Source organism: Callorhinchus milii, unplaced genomic scaffold (genome assembly GCF_018977255.1).
Source record: "Callorhinchus milii isolate IMCB2004 unplaced genomic scaffold, IMCB_Cmil_1.0 Scaffold8, whole genome shotgun sequence".
In the NCBI taxonomy this organism is placed as follows: Eukaryota; Metazoa; Chordata; class Chondrichthyes; order Chimaeriformes; family Callorhinchidae; genus Callorhinchus; species Callorhinchus milii.
Genome location: NW_024704749.1, coordinates 21,449,931 through 21,471,744, shown reverse-complemented (window position 1 = coordinate 21,471,744; position 21,814 = coordinate 21,449,931). Strand labels below are relative to the sequence as shown.

At 45.8% G+C, this 21,814-nt stretch overlaps 1 protein-coding gene across 3 annotated transcripts in view; it reads right to left on the bottom strand.

Moving 5' to 3' along the window:
* The window catches only part of ntng2a (netrin g2a), a 36,963-nt gene extending 23,269 nt beyond the window's left edge, over positions 1-13,694 (bottom strand). For all 3 annotated transcript variants that reach the window (XM_042337817.1, XM_042337818.1, XM_042337819.1), the window contains exons 1-2: positions 13,417-13,694; positions 1,954-2,597 (exon numbers count right to left, since the gene is read on the bottom strand). In XM_042337817.1, coding sequence (XP_042193751.1) covers positions 1,954-2,597; positions 13,417-13,653 — 881 coding nt within the window. In that variant the 5' untranslated portion in view covers positions 13,654-13,694. The remainder of the gene's footprint in view (positions 1-1,953; positions 2,598-13,416) is intronic.
* Between the last annotated feature and the right edge of the window lie 8,120 nt (positions 13,695-21,814).

The window sequence follows — 21,814 nt, the reverse complement described above, 5'->3', positions numbered from 1 at the left end:
GGAAAGGCCAGCTTTCTTTATCTTCCCCAGGCCTGGCCACTGATCAGGTTCCTCTAATAAGCTCCATCTGTCTCCTTTTACTCACCGCGTCGATAGGGAAGAGGACGTTTATTGAAGAGTAAATCTGCTGCCCTCTGCCTGGCCCGGACCTGAGCCAGCTCAGACTGCAGCCTTGTTCAGCACTGCTGGCTTGAGCCCTTTGGGGACTTGTCTTTTTGCACTGGAATCTGTGCTGTTATAACACAATTTATTAAATACTCAGCTTATGTGTAAAATCACCGTAAATGCTCGGGGAAGGGATTGCATTGTCGGAGGAGTCATCCTTTGGATGAGACGTTAAACCGAGGTCCCATTTGCCTGGTCAGGTGGACATTAAAGATCCCATGGCACTATTCCCCAGTGTTTGGCCAAAAAATCCCCCAAATAGAATCGGACACTCACTGTTTGTGGGACACTGCTGTGCGCAATTGGCTGCTGCATTTTGCCAACAAATACACATTCTCAAAGAGCTTCACATGATGAGATGCTGTATCAAATGCAAGGATTATTATTATATCTGGAACATCACAAGCGATAGATAAACCCACTCAGCAGGCAAATCCTGTTAGAGCATCAATTAAATTCCTAACCCAAATTCCAGGAGGTTTGAGTCTTAAATACGTAGGAACAGGAGTAGGGGCTATTCAGCCCCTTGAGCTTGTTCCGCCGTTGTATTAGATCATGGCTGATCTGTACTCCAACTCCAATTATTTGAACAATTTAAATATTATTTTTAAATTATTTTTAAAAACAGTTCAAAAATTATTTTTAAATTATTTTAAAAATATTTTAAAAATATTTTAAAAATATTTTAATATACAATTTTTCCAGTGACATTTCTGAAGTTAGGTATTGCCTGTGTGTGACAAACACACCTGTTAATTGTTTGAGACGAGATACATGCTAGTTCACTGCTGAAGTGTCCTGCACTCACCTGGGTAATTACTGTAGCAATAATAACTTGCATTTACACATTGCTTTCGACACACAGAAAAGTTTCTAAAGTGATGAGCAGTGAAAAGAGCGAGATGTGAAGATGTTGACCAAACTCACGGTTGAAAGATACATTTTCAAGGAGGTTTTTGAAGTGTGGAGAGAGGATGGGAGGGAGGCAAAGCGGTTTTGGAAGAGTATCAGTTAGCAGCGAGCTAAATTGGCCGTTGGCTGCTGCGTTCACTTACAAATAAATAGTCACTATACTTTTTAAACGGAAAAACAAACACCGAAGATCTTGATAAGGCATTATATCAATTGCAAAGAATTATTATATTATAACTGCTGTATCAAAGGATTATTAATATTAATATTCTATATCCTTGAAATATGCCGTCAGTGCCACATTAATATAATGGATGGAACTACAGTGCTGCCTGATAAACTGAGTGTTTCTGTGATCCCAGTGTCCTGAGGCGATTTGTTATACTGTGTGATGTTTGGGAGATTTGTTGTGCTTGTGATGTTGTACTTTGTGATTTACACAGCAATTTTATTGCACATTGTTCCAGTACTTTTAAAACTCTGAGGCTAAGTGTGGGTGTGTGTGTGTGTTAACATGGAATTGACCAGAAGGAAGGGAATGGACTGAGTTTGGTCTCCACTGGTTGTGTCTCACAAATGGCAGCAAATCACCCATTCTTGCGGCAGCAACTTTAAAGCAATCAGGTATTTTACAGCCACACCAGCTTCTTACCACACATTCAGTACTTAATCCACATTTTCAATCCCCCACTGTTTTGGGGACACTGTGTCACTTGTATTTGCTCAGAGGACAATCAGGTTGGAAATGGTTAGCGAGCCAGATGAAATCATCGCCCGGGGGCCAGATGTGGCCCGTGGGCCGCCGATTGGATCCACCCGTTTTATACAATAGCGAGAATGACGCAAAGCAAACGGGAAATGAGACGCTCTCCTTACCTGCCAACCACTTCCACGTTCGAGATGGCGTAGAAGTATTTGTTCAGATACTCGCGCTGCACGAAGGTACCTCCTGTGGCGGGTTTGATGAGCCGAACGCGGAGGTCGGTGATGGTGAAGAAGTCCCTGAGGCCCTTGTTGCTGTCCATCCTCTTGTACAGAGCCTCCATGTTGCGGAGGAAGGTGCCAGCAAACAGGGCAAAGCGGTCTCTGACCTCAAAACGTAAGTCCTTCTCGTTCTCGTAACCCACCCACCTGGAGTACTGTTCCGTACACAGGATCTGCAGGGCACTCACTGGTGAAAGGTCTCGGACACTTTTGGCTTCCATTCTGAAGGACTCCATGCAGTCCTCTGCGTAGTACTGATAAGGCTGCCATGTCCTGCCATAGTCAAGGGACTTCTCCAGCACCATGACGGTGGGTCGACCTGCCTCGAAGGTGATGACTATATCCTCGGTCAGCTGGATGCTCTTCTGCCAGGACAGGGTGATGTTAGCGAGGAGAGGCTCTGGGTATTTGCTCCACGTGATACTCTGCCAGTACGTCACGGGTCCTTTCCCCTGCTTGTCGAACATGAGCGGTGGAGGATGGGCCAAGTCTCTGTTCGAAGCGTCGCACTCGCTAAAGCACATGTAGGGATTGCCCTGGAATGAGATGTGGACCATTGTTGATGGGACTTGTTCAATGGGTCAACTATAGTTCTTTGGGAACGACAACCATAAATAATAATAATAATAATAATGATATTCATCCTTGAATTTGATACAGCGCTTTATCACATCTTTGAGATGTCTCAAAGCGCTTCACATTGTAAAATGGAGTAACTGTATTTTCTGGACGAAACGCGGCAGCCAATTGCGCACAGCAGTGTCCCACAAACTGTCGTGGATTGAGCGACCAAATTATTTTTGTTTTGGAGGGATTATGAGCCCTGGAAAGCAATCCGCCAATCGATTAACAACCGGGCTCCTACTAACTGCTAGGTAAACAGAGGCGTGCGGAGTAAGGAAACTTGCCTGAGGTTTCACCCTGGCTGGGAATCGAACCAGGGTCCTCTCGCTTGTGAGGCGAGCGCTCTAATCACTACACTATGGGACTCCACTATGCAATGTATATCTACACAGTGTCTTTCACATCAGGAACACATCTGAATTTGTTACACGCAGCTGTCTGGGAGCCCAAGTTGGGAGGGGAGCTAAGGATGGAGAGGGAAGAGTCAATAATGGGGGTTTCAGGATGGAATACCAGAAAAATGGGGGCAGAATGGCTTAAAAGTTCGTCCACTGATGTTGGATGGATCAGGCGGGGGACATAAAACAGCCAGTGTTAGTTGAGTGACCAGGGCAGTAGGGATGTTCTGCAAAGGTAGGAAGAGGCGAGCCTTCGGAGGGATTAGAATACGAAGGTGAGGATCTTAATAATCCCATCATCGTAGTAATAATAATAACAGCAATGATAATGGTAATGATAATAGTAACAATAATAATTTAATCACTCAACCCACGACTGTTTGTGGGACACTACAGTGCGCAATCGGCTGCCGCGTTTCACAGTCACTACACTTGGCAGTATGTCTTGTGAAGCGCTTTGAGACGTCTCAACAACATGATGAGGCACTGTATGAAATGCAAGGATTAGTATTATTATTAGTCACCAAAAGGCAGGCAAACAAGTTTCCAGCTCCTTTTGCAGCATAAACCTTGGTCACACTGCTCGAGATCAAAACTAGTGCAAGATATGCGACCTTCACTTTTTTCCCATAGTAATAATTAATTATGTTTGACCTTGGCATAGTGCCCTATAATTCTCTGTCAGTGTCTGTCTGCCGGCTTCCTCAGATCAGTGAGAGAAAGGACTCACTTAATGATTCTTCTGTAAACTGAGTTTTGGGTGTCTCAGACTTGTCTTATAAGGACGACAGACAGAAGACCATAAAACTAAAAAGGGCACAATTATGAAAAATATAATTCTCTAGTCAATTGGATATGAATTACAAGTTCAAACAAACTTTCTTTTCAAAACTGCACTGGAAACCACATTATATACATACTGTATATATATATACTCACACGTATTATATCTATATATATACATTAAATATATTGGGACGCTCAATATTCACGAAGTCTCGCATTTGAATCTTATTTATCTTAAACTTCATGGTCGAGCAGAATCTTCAATCTGGTCATAATTTGGAAGCTTTTTTTTAAAAATATTTTTTAAAAAAAGCATCTGTATTAAGACTGCAATCAAGAATTTTTCACAGTATAATTCTACCCGATCTTAAAATGAAATAGTCTCGCTTTCTCAGGCAATAGGGGTAAATGTGAGCCTCAAATTCCCCAAAGTAAAAGCAAATCTCTTGAACCGAAGCAATTACAGTTTAAGAAATAAATTTGAACCCAATTATCGTCAGGGAGAAGGTGATTTTTTACTGGCTTCTAATAATCAGTGTTTAAGCCTTGTTTAAGCAAAGTCAGAGACACTCACAAGATGAGGCAACACTTCCTTCAAAGCTTTGCATGTTTGCCCAAAGACAAATATTACTTTTAATTTGCAGAGAAACTGATGTAGAGTTAAAATGGGGGGAAAAAAAAATGAACATCAAATAAAATGGTTGATTCTCTCGGGAGTCTTAGCAGTGCTGAGATTCAACATAACTGACTGTTTTCTGATCTGAGAACTTTTGATGTGGGAAATAATTTCATACTGCATTTTAATAGCGATCCTATCCTCATTAAAAAATATATATATATTGTACAAATGCCAAGGCATTGATTGGAAGGTGATCTGTCAACCAGAGGTAGCGAGAGAATAATAATCCAGGATATAATGTAAAGTGAATTGACTATATTTTGGATATTTTGTATATTTTGTGGGCAAAACGCAGCAACCAATTGCTCGCAGCAGCATCCCACAAACAGTCATGGATTGAGGGACCAAATTATTATTTATTTACAGGTAGAAGCGTTCAGCTGAGTAAGAACAGGGAGAGATTATTATTATTATTTTCATTATTGATATTATTTTTATTATAAACGTAATAGAAATGGTGATCTTTTAAGGTGAGAAAGCTCTTTTAAGGGCACAGCTGTGAAGAAAGTTAACTTTTTTTTAATGAGAGACACAGAGAAGGCGATGTTTAACCTATATAAATATAATAATCCTTGCATTTGATACAGCACTGTTGACACGTCTTAAAGCACTTCCCAGGATATTACTGTAAAGCGTAGTGACTGTATTTTTTTGGGGGGTTGGGGTTGGCCAGGACACTGAGAGAGAAACTCCCTTCTCTTTTCGAATAGTGCCATGGGACCTTTAACAACCACCTGAACAGATAGATGGGACCTGGTTTTATGTTTAATGATGGCACCTCCGACAATGCAACCCCCCCACACCCCCAGCACTGCACTGGAGCATCATCTTGGACCATTAGTTGGCCCAAAATTTGTCTTGAGCATTGTGTCCAGTTTGAGTCATTGCACGTTGGGAAGGAAGCCAGAGTCAGAGAGAGAGAATGGGGAGAGTTACTCAACTGGGACTAGGGTTCGACCTATGAGCAGAGACTGGAGGAACTGGGCCAGCTTTCTGGAACAGAATAGGTTATGGGAAAACTTGCTGGAGGTCCTCACAGGTCGGGAGGGGTCAGTGACTACATGGGGTCAAGTTAAAATAGTTAGCAAGGCAGCAAAGGAGGAGATTGGGATTTTTTTATTTTGTTTTAATCACGCAGAGAGTTGTTTAGAGTGCAAACCCCTCATTGCCCAGCGCCTTGGGACATCCTACTGATGTTAAATGTGAAACACGGCAGCCAATTGCGCACAGCAGTGTCCCGTAAACAGTGGTAAATTGAGTGACCAAATTATTATTATTAATTATTTAGTTTAAAGACTTAACAATGAATGGGCATCAGCCAGTGTCTACTGCATCAGATCTTCTTGTGTCTCAATATATAGCATTCCTGTGTGCGTGTGATTGTGTGTGTGTTTCTCTCTCTCTCTCTCTCTTCCCCGTAATATGTATCTCTGAGTGAAAGTGCTCCAGCTTTTCGCTGTGAGTTTGTAAGGAAACTCTGATCAAATATTAATTTTCCGGAAATGTCTTATTAAATGGAGAAGAGTTGCTAAATCAAGCACCACTCTCTCCGGCTTCATTGATTTTTCTTGCTCTTCCCCTTCGCGCCCCAACCCCACCACACCCCTTAAAACAAAGGTCGTTTGAAAGCAAGGTCACACGCACAGTGAGGCGGGGAAAGATTCATAGTTAAAAATAACATGAACCAGCACACATCCTCAGAGAGGCTGCACATCCAGGGAGGGAGGGAGGATTGGGTTAGGTTTACAAGGGCAAAGTATAACCTGTGGTGGAATTCAGACAGTGAGCAACGACAAAAATTTCAGGGAAGTGTTCAGTTACAGAGCTGAAGTTTTAGCCTTTCGAGAGATGACAACAACAACAACAACAGCTGGCATTTATATAGCACCCTTCACACAGGATAGTGTCCCAGAGCATTTGAAATTGTGCACAGAAGGGGAAAAAGGGGTTAGGCAGGAAAGCAAAGGGGATTGAGGAGGGAAAACACATAGAGAAATGAGATGCACGCATAAATGCACCTGAAATACGGATATCATATTCCGACGGGTTTTGCCTTGTTTCGCCCGCATAATATACAGTCAATTCACTTTTACAGTATATTTTGTGAAGCTCTTTGAGACACCTCAGCGGTGTGATAAGGCGCTACATCAAATGCAAGGATTATTATTAATATTATTTACCCAGGTTAAACCACATCCCAGAAGCTGTTATCTCCATGGCTAAGTCAGTGCCTGACTGACGCTCACTGAGGCTAAACGTGTCACCTTAGGTCACTAGCTTCATCAGATCAGCTGGTGCTCGTGCCCCACACTGGAGCTCTGCACTCTAATCCCACTCCCACGCAGGATGAAACACTGGGCAAGTTTCCTTACTCCACACGCCTGTTTACCCAGTTTACCTAGCAGTAAGTAGGAACCCAATTGTTAGTCGATTGGCAGATTGCTTTTCTGGGGGTAGTAATTCCTTCAAAAAAAAATAATAAATTGGTCACTCAATCCACGACTGTTTGTGGGACGCTGCTGTGTACAATTGGCTGCTGCATTTTGCCCACAAAATATATAGTCAATTCACATCATGGTATATTTTGTGAAGCGCATTGAGACATCTCGAAGCCGTGATAAGGTGATATATTAAATGCAAGGATTATTACTTTGATTATTCCCCTGCTCACTCCCCATCGTGTCTGTGCTGGTGCTTGTTCCCCACTGGAACTCTCTGCTCTAACCCCATTCCCTTGCTCTTCCCCACCAAAAAAAAACCCTGTATATGTTTAACCTTCAATTTCACTGACTCGGGATGTGAGCGAGTGTGTGTGTGTGTCTCTCTGTCTCTGTGCTGGGTCACTGCGGCCCTTCACTGCTCATCAATAACATCAAGAAATACCATGCATTATTAATTACTCTGCGTCTTGCAGTATCTGTCTAAATGGGGGTAAGTGCTGGGGCGCTGGGCTGAGACCACAACTCCATCCAAGGGCGGCTAGTGTCCGACTGTGTCTATTCCAGTCACCGCCAAATAATAATCCCTGCATTTGATACAGCGCCTTATCACGTCTTCGAGACATCTCAAAATAACACTATAAATGTGCAGAGAGAGAGAGAGAGAAGGAACACACTGGCAGAGGCACGGTGGGCTGAATGGCCTCTTTGCCTGTCAAGAAATCAGTTGAATCCAAAAGCAAATCAAGCCGAGAATACTCACCACCCAAAGTGACTGTGAGAGTGTGAAAGGTTATGTTTAGCAGGACAGCTGGTGTTTTACACCCACTGCTCTCCCCCCTCTCACACACATACCCTCCCTCCCACCCGCGCACACCTACCCTCAATCTCTCTGCCTGTGCGTGTGTATTTTCTGTTGGAGGGTGGGGCTAGCCTATCACTTCTTGTTTGGAGTCTAACTTATTGTGATACAGTATATCTCGGGCTGAAAAGCAAAGGGTGATTGTGATTCTAATGCCTTTGATTCTCTTCTCCCCCCTCTTCTCAATCTGCAATGGATTTGCAAATAAAATAAATAGACTTTGTGAATATATATATAAAACAATATTTGGGGCATTTGTATGAGCTCATTGACATCAGGGACCGACAATGTATAAGAAAACACAAATGTTAATACGTGAGACAACTCTTTATTCTCAACTCTTCCTGTTAAAATCTCATTCTTGTCCTTTTTAGAGTCTTAAAAAATATCCTTTGCAAGTCCAGAACAGCCCTCAATTAATGGCCTTTTTAAAAAATATATTTTAAAATATATATTTGTAATATATTATATAAAAAAGAAAAACGCACACGCACACCTCAAAATCAATCAATCAATCGCAATGCTGTGGGAGTGAGTTCCTTTTCTCTCGCGGTTGTGTGTATGTGTGAGGCTATTCCTTAAAGCTTCAAAACAAGTCATTTGCGCTTTCAATCTGTTGTATTTTTGGTAGCGGAGGTCAGTCAGACTTTATCTTTTTAAAAATTCTTAAATGGATGAAATGAAGTCTAGAATCTATTCTTTTCAAAGTTCAATACTGTCACTTGAAACAGACAAAAGCACATTGTTATACACCCACGACTTTGCCTATAGTGAGGCAGTCTTGCCTTAACGCACAGCTTCGGACACATTTTCTTTCACTCTGCTGATCTATCATGAGCTAATGAACCAGAACTGTTCCATGAGGTCCGAAAGAAGATGTGGACCACCTTGGAGCTCAGCTCAACCCCAGGACAGTTCAGCATTGGCTGTGTATTCCAGCGCCTTGGGACGTCCTCGGGACGTGAAAGGCGCGACACAAATCTAAATTTGCTGTTGTTGTTGTATTCTATTCAAAGATAACACTATAATTACAATAATAATATGTTGTATTATTATTATTATTACATAACTCTTCTTGGTCAATGATGGGTGCAAAAGTCATTGATACGAAGTTAAAGTTAAAGCCAGCTTGGGGTGTGTTGGACTATGGCGCTTGCACACCCCGTGGCTGTTCCGCAGTGTGGTGTTGGCTGCCTACTCAAGCAACCGTCCCATATTTGATGCTATTACAACACAAGCTCCTACAAGCGCTTCCAAGCGTGTCACACACTTCAGCTGTTATCCCAACAGTCGGTGCACACACTCTGAGCCATGAGGTTGGGGTGGCTTTTGTTTGGTTTTTTTCGTTTGTGTTCAATAGTTTACATTTCGAATTCACTCGCTATTGACTCAGCATCAGGGAGAGTGGAGGGTCTGCGGAAGAGATTAATGGTGAATGGGTGGAGAGCTCTCTGTTTTTATACTGCTTATCAGGTGTCTCTATCTAAAAATATTAAAATTCTCTCATTATTTTACATCTCTGAATTCAGTATAATCCAGGAGTCGGGAGATTTATAATAATAATAATTCTTGCATTTGATATCGCACCTTATAATGTCTTCGAGACGTCTCAAAGAGCTTCACAGGATATGCTGTGAAGCGAATTGACTGTATATTTTGTGGGCGAAACCCAGCAGCCAATTGTTCACATCAGTGTCCCACAAACAGTCGTGGATTGAGTGACGACATTATTATTATTATTTAGTTTGTTTAAAAGCTAACAAAGTATACTGTGTCAGGTCTTCCTTGTGTCCCTATATATAGCATCCTTCTGTGTGTATGTGCGTGTGTGCGTATACACCCAGAAACCTTGACCCAGTCCGAACTCAATTGTGACTGTGATCATACTACATAAATTTTAAAAAAAACTTCATAAAACTGCAGTATCTCTAACAATCCTTGCATTTGATAATTGCGCCTTATCGTCACGTCCTCGAGACATCTCAAAGCGCTTCACAGCATACACTGACGAGTGTAGTGACTGCGTATTTTGTGGGAGAAAGGCCGCCCACAGTTTTACGCACGGCAAATATCATCTTCAAAGTAAAGGAGTCGGGTAAATCAATGCCAACGGAAGGAAGGTGGAATTCCTTCCAGATCTTTCGCTATCGATTTCCCCTACCTCTCTCCTCCTTCGACCCCCCTCCTCTACTCGCCCTCTCTCTCTTCCCTGTTTTACACAATCAGTAACTGCGTTATATATCTTAAAGGAAATGAGTGAGTAAGAGAGATCCTGTGGTGGGACTTTAATTCACATCCCTAGGGAAATGTGGGCAAAAAGTGACCCGACAAAAATTCCACTCAGCGGCTGGGAGGATTGGTGGGGGGTGGGGGGGTGGGGGGGGGGGGGGGGGGTTAGAGCAGATACACCCTGAGATGGCATTAGTTTCTCTCTCTCTCTCTGTTTGCACTGAAAAATTTACTGTGTTCTTTTTTGGAAAAAAACGAAATACAATTAAATATAAATAAGAATAAGAATGACATATGAATTAAATTAAAGTGAATATAAAAAATAAAACGAAAATGTGGTGTTCAGACAGCCAAGTTCATCCAGCGCCTGGTGTGCGGAATCGTTTCAATGTATGAACATACAGTAAGAATCTTTTTACGGATAATCTTAATTTAGAAGCTTTAAATTCCCGATTGCTGCCCGGATCGATTACTAATCCGCATCCTATGAGTTTTGCATGTGTGTGCATTTATACACGTGTATAATATATACGTGTGAGCATAGATATATATATAGTAATATATATGTGTGTGTGTGTTTGTATTTATAATATATTTTGCCCCCAGAAAATACACGTTAAAGTCAATCCACTGTACAGTACATCACGCGAAGCGCTTTGAGACATCTTGAATGATGCGATAAGGTACGATATCAAATGATATCAATACTATTATTATTATCATCACCATCATGAGCCAGGACATGGCAAAGATAATTGGGCACTTAACGAAAATACATTAGCCTTACACACTAAATGGCTCGACCTGTCTGGGACTAGTGACTGGCCATCAGACTAGAGGGTTTATCTAAAACCACTTTCACGCTCAGCTCAATAATTTATGATGCCAAAAAAGTGCATCGATATCTGGCAGGTTTTCCTTTATATGTGTGTGTGTGTGTGTGTTTATATAATTTTGAGCGTTTCTTTCGCTCGGGTTGGATAACCCGAGTCCGGGGCTATTGTGTCAGTTTATTTGGGGGTATTTTCCGAGTCGGATTCGCATTTCCCTGCGGTATAGAACCGTCCAATGTGGTCCGATTCTAACCGCTGCTTTAACGAACGGTGCGGTTACACACACCGTATTGTAAAGCGTTCTCTGGTCCTCTCTTGAGCAGTAGCGCTCTGTGTGGTGTGTGTTCTCTCCCGTGTTTTTGTGTCCCCCTTCTCTCTCTCTCTCTCATGTGTGTGTGTGTGTGAGTTCCCTCTCTATGTGTTCTCTCTCTCTCTCTCTCTCTCTCTGTCTCTCGTGTGTGTGTGTATGATCTCTCTCTCGTGTGTGTATGTGTGTGTGTGTGTGTTCTCTCTCTCGTGTGTGTGTGTATGATCTCTCTCTCGTGTGTGTGTGTGTGTGTGTTCTCTCTTTCTCTCGTGTGTGTGTGTGTTCTCTCTCGTGTGTGTGTGTGTTCTCTCTCTCGTGTGTGTGTGTGTTCTCTCTCTCGTGTGTGTGTGTGTGTGTGTTCTCTCTAGTGTGTGTGTGTGTGTGTCTCTCTCGTGTGTGTGTGTGTGTGTGTGTGTGTGTATGATCTCTCTCGTGTGTGTGTGTGTTCTCTCTCTAGTGTGTGTGTGTGTTCTCTCTCTCGTGTGTGTGTGTGTGTCTCTCTCTCGTGTGTGTGTGTGTGTGTTCTCTCTCTCTCGTGTGTGTGTGTGTGTTCTCTCTCTAGTGTGTGTGTGTGTCTCTCTCTCTCTCGTGTGTGTGTGTGTGTTCTCTCTCTCTCGTGTGTGTGTGTGTGTTCTCTCTCTCTCTCGTGTGTGTGTGTGTGTGTGTGTTCTCTCTCTCTCTGTATCGACCGATTAGATCGCGTTCCCGATCCACTGATAACCTTAAACATTGCAGAGATGAGGGAACAGAGAGAGGGGAAAAACCCCTCTCACAGTGTACGCGGAGTCTCACTGCGCGACCCGCAAACTTCCTCGGGACCCCCAGCAAACCAACTCGGCTTTGCCGTGGACTTGAGCGGCCCCCGACACCCCCTCCTCCACACCCCGACACTCCCGTTGCCATCCAGTGCCGTGCCGTGCCCTGGTGCCTTGCCTTCCCCTCCACCCCCTCCATCCCCTCCACCCCTCCATCCCATCCCCTCCACCCCTCCATCCCATCCCATCCCCTCCACCCCTCCATCCCCTCCCTTCATCCCATCCCATCCCCTCCACCCCTCCATCCCATCCCATCCACCCCTCCATCCCCTCCACCCCTCCATCCCATCCCATCCACCCCTCCATCCCATCCCTTCATCCCATCCCATCCACCCCTCCACCCCATCCACCCCTCCATCCACCCCTCCACTCCATCCACCCCTCCACTCCATCCACCCCTCCACTCCATCCACCCCTCCACTCCATCCACCCCTCCATCCCACCCCATCCATCCGCCTTTCTTGCCTCGCGTGGCCAAGCGAGTGGCATCGCCCTTCTCTCTTTCTTTCTCTCTCTCCCTCTCTCTCTCTCTCTCTCCATCCCGAGCTCTGCCAGTTTAATTTTGTTTTAATTCGACACAGAGAGAGAGAGAGAGAGAGAGGTGGGAGAGGGGGGGGTGAAGCATCTCTGATCTATTGCCCATTTCACCCACTATTCGCTGTGATAACGAGAACAAGACGTGCGCAGGGAATGCCACTTGTGATCACAGACGCCCCTCACTTTCCCACTGCGCTCGTTCCCATCGGCATCGAACTGGGAGACACTTTTGTGTGTGTTGTTATAATATTATTATTATTATTATTATTATTATGATTATTGAATTTCCCAGACAGAGAGGGGGACAGAGGGACAGAGAGAGACAGACACACACACACACACACACACACACACACACACACAGGCAGAGAGAGACACACACACACACACACACACACAGGCAGAGAGACACACACACACACACAGGCAGAGAGAAAGAGACAGAGAGATGGGGGAGAGGAAGAAACAGTCACAAACACAGAGAGAGAGAGAGAGAGAGAGAGACTGTGTTTTTTGTTGTTGATGAATTTCCACACATTACCCCGTAAGAAAGTATCATTGCGAGAGAAATCCAAACAACACTCTGTCCCCTCTCCCCCACCCCTTCACCCCCACCCCTTCACCCCCCACCCCCTCTCCCCCACCCCTTCACCCCCACCCCTTCACCCCCACCCCCTCTCCCCTCCACCCCCTTCACCCCCACTCTCTCATCCTCTCCCCCACTCCCCTAAAGGAAAAGTGTCACTGCTAATAAGATATGTCCAGCGCTCTCTCCCCTCTCCCCCCACTCCCCCCCCCCTCTCCCCCCCCTCTCCCCCCCCCTCTCCCCCCCTTTCTCCCCACTTACCAGAGCACAGAAGCGTTCAGGCGGGTCTCCGCAGGTCACCCGCGGGGGTTCCACCCGCACCTTCAGGTACTCCTTCATGGCCGCGGGTCGGGGCTGACACGCGTAAAACTCCCAGGTCGGTCCCGCGTCATCCGCGTTCACCAGCGACTTGCAGCTCCCGTACTGAGTCCTGACCGGGAGCACCGAGGCCACGACAGCGGCCAAGTGTAGCACCGACACCGGGTAACCGGAGCGCATGGTCCCTCACACGGGACACGCACCCACACACCCGCACCCACCCACACGCACCCACACACCCGCACCCACACACCCGCACACCCGCGTACCCGCACCCGCACACAGGCTCGAGAGCGCCTCTCTGGGCTCAGCATGAGAGCCGGTCGCCCCTCGGGCAACGGTGGTCAAGGCTTCTCACGACCTCCATGGGGCGACTCCGGGTCCCAATGTGGCTTCCATTCCCGGAGTAACGGCGAGACATCGAAAGGAGTCCACGCGATTCGGAGCGGTGGAGCTGGTGATGGTGGAGCTGGTGATGGTGGAGCTGGTGATGGTGGAGGTGGTGATGGAGGTGGTGGTGGTGGTGATGATGGAGGGTTGGGTTGGGTCGGGTCGGGGTATTCCGTCTCCGGTGGTGATGGAGGGTTGTGTTGGGGTATTCCGTCTCCAGTGGCTCTCTCAACTCTCTGGTCTCTCCTCTCCTCTCTCTCCCTCCTGAGGTCGCACAACCCTCAAAAAAACCAACTGGTGGTCATTCATTCATTTGTTCGTTGGTCCATCTATCCATCGGACAGTCTTTCTCTCTCTCTCTCTCTCTCTCCTCCCTCTCTCTCTCTCTCTCTCCTCCCTCTCTCTCTCCTCTCTCTCCTCTCTCTCGGCTCATCCACTCCAACTCCTATCCATCTTCTTGTGCTTCAAAGTTGACCGCTCCAACATATGGCTCCAGAGGAACTGAGAAGAGAGAGAGAGAGAGAGAAGGGAAAGAAAGAGGAGATAAAGTGTGACATGACAGTAGATGGAGTCTGTGTGAATGCTAAACTATTTAGACCCGGGGAAGCCCGCGCTCTATCTATCTATCTATCTATCTATCTATTTATCTTTCTTTCTCTCTCTCTCTCTCTCTCTCTCTCCTTCTCTCCCTGTCGTTTTATCCCAACGTCCCATTAATCCCAATGGAACTGGGTTGAGTTTGGGACGAGAGTCCCGGGGAAGGAATGAGGGCTCTCTCTCTTTCTCTCTCTCACACACACTCTCTCTCTCTCTCTTTCTCTCTCTCACACACTCTCTCTCTCACACACTCTCTCTCTCTCTCTCTCTCACACACACTCTCTCTCCCGTTTCCTCTCCTGTCCCGTTAAACCTCGGTTGCGCTCTCGACTCGCGGGGGGAGGGGAGGGGGGGGGGGGGTCCTGGGGGGGATGGATGGAGAGGGAGAGTAAGGGGAATAAAGCGGGAGTTAAGCCCCACGAGGGAGGGAGTGGGGGGGGGGGGGGGGTAGGTTAGTGCATCTCTACCCCACCTTTCCTCCCATCCCATCCCCATCCCCATCCCCACCCACCCCTTTCCCCATCCACCCCAACCACCCACCCCACCCCACCCCACCCACCCCAACCACCCACCCCACCCACCCAAGACACCCCACCCCACCCCAACCACCCAAGACACCCCACCCCACCCCAACCCTGGGGGTCAACAGTGGGAAAGGGAGCGAGAAGATAAGAGACGTTGGCACAAACCTGGTGAGTGTGAGAGAGAGGGGGAGAGAGAGAGGGAGGGAGAGAGAGGGTGGTGGGTGGGTGGGTGGGTGGGATGGGATGGGGTGGGGGGGGGTATCCCCTGTTGATGGGTCGCTTACTTGTGTGGTGTGTGTCTCTCTCTCTCTCTCTCTCTCTGTTTGGGATGAAGGCGTTTCTCTGTGGGGCTTCAAGGGCAGATGGCTGGTCGGGGCTTTGACGCAAAGCTCTCTCTCTCTCTCTCTCTCTCTGTCTCCTTCTCTCTCTCTCTCTCTCTCTCTCGTCCCCAACTTAATGCGGAGGATAAATCCCTTTCACATCACTTTCAATCACTCTCTGAGCTTTTATCTGAGCGTTGCCTCCAAGTCTGCGGAACGTCCTTCCCTTCCTCTCGCGCAGCTCTTCTCTCTCTCTCTCCTCTCTCTCTCGCACTCTCTCCCTCTCTCTCTCTCTCTCCCCCTTTTTTAAAAGGGTAACGCAACTCAATTCAACTCACGAACCCCCTCCCAACAAAATAAAGCGGACCCCACTCTGGGTGGGGGGTGGGGTGGGGGGTGGAAAGAGAGGCGGAGCGCCACACACAGAGTGAGAGAGAGAGAGAGAGTGGCAGAGGGAGTGGCAGAGGGAGAGGGAGGGAGTGGCAGAGGGAGAGGGAGGGAGTGGCAGAGGGAAGGGTGGTAGAGGGAGAGGGAGGGAGTGGCAGAGGGAGAGGGAGGGAGTGGCAGAGGGAGAGGGAGGGAGTGGCAGAGGGAGAGAGTGGCAGAGGGAGGGGTGGCAGAGGGAGGGGGTGGTAGAGGGAGAGAGTGGCAGAGGGAGAGAGTGGGAGAGGGAGGGAGTGGCAGAGGGAGGGGTGGTAGAGGGAGACAGTGGCAGAGGGAGAGAGTGGCAGAGTGGAAGGGAGGGAGTGGCAGAGAGAGGGGGAGGGAGTGGCAGAGGGAGGGGGTGGTAGAGGGAGGGGGAGGTAGAGGGAGAGAATGGCAGAGGGAGAGGGAGGGAGTGGCAGAGGGAGAGAGTGCAGAGGGAGAGAGTGGAAGGGAGGGAGTGGCAGAGCGGGAGGGGGTGGCAGAGGGAGAGAGTGGCAGAGTGCGAGGGAGAGAGTGGCAGAGGGAAAGGAAGAGAGTGGCAGAGTATGAGGGGGAGAGTGGAGAGGGAGAGAGTAGCAGAGTGAGAGAGAGAGGCGGTGTGTGAGTGTGAGAGGGAGGTAGAGTGTGTGTGTGTGTGTATGAGAGAGAGGGGGAGGCAGAGAGACACACACACAGCCATCCGGTGCTTTATTTGACGCCAATAAATATTTATTCTGGAAAATACTAAACCCGAACGTCATTTGATGAGCAAATTCTGTGAAACGCTTTGAGACGTCTCAACATTTCACCTTTCGGTATATGAAACGTACGGATTATTATTAGAGCTTTACGCTGTAATAGGTAAGGGATTCTGAAGGAATAATAATAATCCCTGCGTTCGATAAAGAGCCGTATCACGCCATCAAGTCGTCCCAAAGCGCTTCACAGAATATACTGCAAAGTGAATTGACTCGTGAATTGCATTGTGTGGGCGAAAAATTACATCGTAAATGTATCTTCATCGGAATAATTTTAATCCCAGCTGCGAGGAAATAAAATCATTCATTCCTGTAATAACAAACTTTGTGCTAGTTTTATTGAGAGTGTCTATCCAGCTATGTGTCTGCTTGTCCATGAGGGTGGGTGGGTGGGTGATTTGTTCCTTGTCACATTCCTCTGAATTTCTGTTGGAAAAGCTTATTTTTCCCCAAATTCTATGGATAGGAGGATTTTTTCTGGAGGTTTAGAGGTTGACAAAAGAGATATCACTCTACAAAAAAAGTAAGTGTGGTTAAGGCAGGAGATTATAGACCAGTTAGTCTTACCAGCTCCAACTACACACCCATCCCCTGGAACTCCCTCTCTCACACTCTGTGTCTTGTCCCCTCTCTATCTGTCCTCAAAAGCTACCTAAAAACCTACCTCTTCGACCATGGTCTATATTACTTGCAGTGTCTGCATCCATGAGTGATCTAGATTATAGGAACACAGGGTGAATGAAGGCATGGTCGAAGATGAGGGTCTTGAGACGTACCTTGAAGGAGGCAATCAGTGGGGTGAGGCGAAGGGACTGTGGGATGGAGTTCCAGAGGGTGATGGGCAGAAAGGCTGATGGCCTGACCATCGTTGGTGTCAACATGTCAACCTGGCTCAGTCAGCAACACTCTCACCTGAGGGTTACTATTATTATTTATTTTTATTACTTTTATTATTATATGGCTCAGGCAGAGGTTTGGGAGCCGTGGGTATGAGGTGTCTATCATCTGGATGTGGCATGTCAATCAATTAACTATCTTTTTTTATATGATAGACGCACCATAGCTGGGTTTCTGACACATGAGGAAACCCGTCACCGTGTTTAAGAGTCTCCAAATCAAAATGAGAATTCCAAGCATCCCATCTATGCATGGAAATCCCAGAGATAGATTGTCAGAATGCAATGTGCACTCTCTCCCTGGAGGGATTCATCCTATTTATCTAATTCTGGAAAGTATTAGTCGCAGGTTGGCAAGAGCCAAGGCTTGGGGACCCCCCAGCGTGCGTTGTAGTACCTGCTGGAGTCCAACCAGCTAAAACCGTATCGCTTGCCATTGATAATTATCTGTGTATGGTGCGTCTATCATGTGAGTCCGGGTGTGAGGCATCTATTAACCAGACTTAGTTGTGGGTGTCTGTTTAAAGCGCTTTGGGTGAGGGGCGCTATATAAATCCAAGTTGTTGTTGTTGGGTTTGGGTGTGAGGTGTTTCCAGTGCCTTGGGACGTCCTCCTGATGTGAAAGGCACTATAGAAATGTAACTGTTGCTGTTGTTCTGGTTGTGATCTCCCAGTCTCTGGTTGCAATTAACGGGTAGCCTGGAGTTTTGAAGAACATGTAAAACAGCTGGAGCCACACCCTGCTCTGCAATGTTTCCTTTTGTTTTTTTTATGGGGGGAAAAAAAATCTGATTATTTAATGTACTGTTTTGACTATGACTTGGGGGGAATCTGTAGTTGTTTTTCCTATTGGCTTGTAACCCGTTGAGTTTGTGAATTGATGGTGGGGTTGATAGTGAGTGTTGACATGGTTGCATCTATTCTGGGGCATTGTTTATTGAACTTTTTAAGATTTCATTTTTAATAATGCTGGGATGACCTCTCTCTCTCACTCTCTCGGTCATGGAAAGCTGTTGATGAATATTTTAAAGACACAACTTGCATTTATTTGTATAGTTCCTGTTCCGTTTTTTTTAAAAAATCCTAATATCTCAAAGTATTCGCCCGTAAAATACACAGTCTTTTAAGCTAAAATTAAAAACTAAGCTAATTAGTTTGAACATTTTTTTGGGGTGGGTGGGGGGTGAACGTGAATTGGGAGGGGGATATAAATATTCGCCGGATTAACTGGAGAAAGTCTCTGGGAGGTTATTTTGGAATAGCCAATGTAGGGAGGTCTCTTTTTAAAAACAACACACCTAAATCGCAAGCTGAACTGAAGCAAACAGTGACGATCAAAGAATGGGATGCTAATGATCTCTACATTAATAACATTGCATATCATATAACATAGAATATTGTTAGGGGAGTCAAACTCAGCTGCCAAATTGATAGCACCAGCCACGTCCCACAAGCGATTAAAATTGAAGAGAGAGAGAGAAAGGGAGGGAGAGGAAATGAAAATGACAACGAGAATAAATTGTAATTGTAGCTACTATAAATAGGATTAAATCCATTGCAAACGGGAGCCAGCGAAGCCAGATCATTCTCTCCCCACTCAATCTGGGTTGGTCAAACCGTTGTAATATCTATCTCTTTCAGTCAGGAAACCAAATCCAGAACTGTTTATGTGACAGTGACACTGAGACTAGAGGCAGTTAGTTAGTTGTCTCCATTCCCCCAGCCTCAGACTCGAACGCTCTCTGGTTCAGAGACTAAAGGGAGAGATGCTAAACTGCCTGTAAAGTGTGACATGAGTGCCTCCCAGCTGTCATAGCCAAGAGAGCTCAGGCTCACAAGCAACAGGTGAGTAAGTGAGTGCAAGGTTCCCTCCTGTTGCCTCAAAAACCTCCAGGTATTGTGGGGGGTGTGTGAGAGAGAGAGAGGGTGGAATCTGTTCAGTTGTAATAAGACTAAGAATTTCTACCCAGTATTTCAGCTGCTGGCTCTCTCTTGCTTTCTCTCCCCACGCCTCTTGTTACCTTGCACTCACTCTTGCACTCTCCTGTTGCTTGTGGTTTTAGCCGATGCAAATGCTCTTTTCCACTTCCATTAGTTAACTGCCAACCCGTCTGGCCTCCCATCCCAAGAGCTGCCTTAAAGCCTGTGCATGTAACACGCCCTGTTACCGATGACCACAACCCATTGGTCTGCCACTGCTATTGATAATAATAATAATCCTTGCATTTGATATAGCGTCTTATCTTGTCCTTAAGACATTGTGCTTCACAGAATATGCTGCAAAGTGAATTGACTGTGTATTTTGTGGCTGAAATGCGGCAGCCAATTGTGCACAGCAGTGTCCCATGAACAATTGTGGATTGAGTGACCAAATTATTATTATTATTCATTTTAAGGGATTATCATCCCCGGAGAGCAATCCGGCAGTTGATGAACAACCGGATTCCTACTTACAGGGGCACGTGGAGTAAGGAAACTTGCCTGAGGTTTTGCCCTGCCCTGTGTTTCACTTTCAGACCCTCAGAGGCATTTGTTAAGAGCCGATGGAGCCAAACCAATGGATGGAGTTGACAATCCCTGGAGACACGTCACTGGATCAGGTTCCTCATGCACAGGAAGCTGGCACCTAGACTGTCTCCTCTTTTAAAAAGGAATATTTCTGTAGAATGGATGCCACTGTTTTCACTCTCTCTCTCTCTCTGTCTCACTCCTGTTAATGCTATTTAGCAGCACAGCATGATTTCAGTATAACCTGGCCCATTTCCCAATAACGTACTGAATTTCTGAATTGTACAATTTGAATTCCAGACTGCTGTGTGGTGGAGGAATGTGAATGGAAGACACGTGACACAAGGAATCCATCGCTGACTCTCTACGTGGAAGACATTTATAATAATAATAATAATCCTTGCATTTGGTATAGCGCCCGCCTTTCACGTCAGGAGGACGTCCCAAGGCGCTTCACAGGATCTACTGTAAAGTGGAATGACTGTATGTCTTGTGGACAAACCTGCAGCTAATTGGCACACAGCAATGTCCCACAAATAGTCAACCTCACCTGCCCCTGACTCCACTGATAACAGTAACTCAGTGTATTGAGCTTGATTCAACTGAGATTGGATTCCAAGTCCAGAAAGTTCAGCCAAGCTCCCAGCGTGACATTGCTTTACTAATTTATTCATTTTTATTATTGATCAGCTTGAAGGTGGCCTTTCGCAATCACGTGCGAAATAATCTTCACGGAAGATTACATGGGTGAGGCCATGTGTTTGCTTTCAGATGTCAGAGAGACTCCGAACTCAACAGTTGCGTGATCTTTGGTGGTTTTATTCGTGTCGTTAAATCTAGGTGTAAAAATACGGTGCTTATCGGTCACCAAGAGTGAAAAATTGCACGAGTTAAAAGATAATTATTTCAGTTACTCCTTGTTTAGAAGGTTGTGCTGTGCTCATCTGCCCCTGTATTCTGCATGTAGTGACATCACTGAATATTTGGTTATTACTTTGTTTCATTTCTAATTTCCTCATCATTTATCATAACCACCAATAGTCCAGAGCTACACAATGTCTGACCGCACCACAGAGCAATATAATATAAATTAACATAATCCTTACATTTAATATTAATGCCTTTCATGTTGAGAGGACATCTCAAAGAACTTCACAGGATTTACTGCAAAGTGTAGTGACTGTGTATTCTGAAAGCGAACACAGCAGGCAAATTATGTACAGGAACATCCCACAAACAGCCATGAAGTGTATGGCCAATTTTGTCTGGGTGATTGTTGGCCAGAACGCTGGGAAAAATGCTGGGACCTTGGTTTAACATCTCATCTAAAGCACGGCACCTCTAAACAGCAGCAATCCTTAAGAGCTGTATTGAAGCGTCAACCTAGACTTTGAGTTCAAAATCCTGATATAGGGCTTGAACCCACAAGATTGCGACTAAGGGGTGAGAGTGCAACCAACTTACTCTCACTTTTCTTCTTACATTAAACATTAGGCAAGTTTCCTAACTCCACATGCCTCTGTTTACCGAGACGTAAATAGGAACCCGATTGTTAGTTGATTGGCGATTGCTTTTCCAGGGGTGATAATCCCTTATAATAATAATAATAATAATTTGGTCACTCAATCCACGACTGTTCGTGGGACACTGCTGTGTGCAATTGGCTACTGCGTTTCGCCCACAAAATATGCAGTCAATTCACATTCGAAGATGTGATAAGGTGCTATATTAAATGCAAGGTTTATTATTATTGTTGTTATGTTTCTCCGAAAAGCATTTGATCCTTTTTTTCTCTCTAAAAACGCACACTCTACTGATTTCAGCTTCCACATTCCACTCTGCAGTGACACAGCCAACCCTGCTCATTCCTTGATCTTAATGGGGACAGAATAGTGACAGTAAGTGACTGCAATGTAGCAGTTTATTGAGTTAAGTGTCTCGTT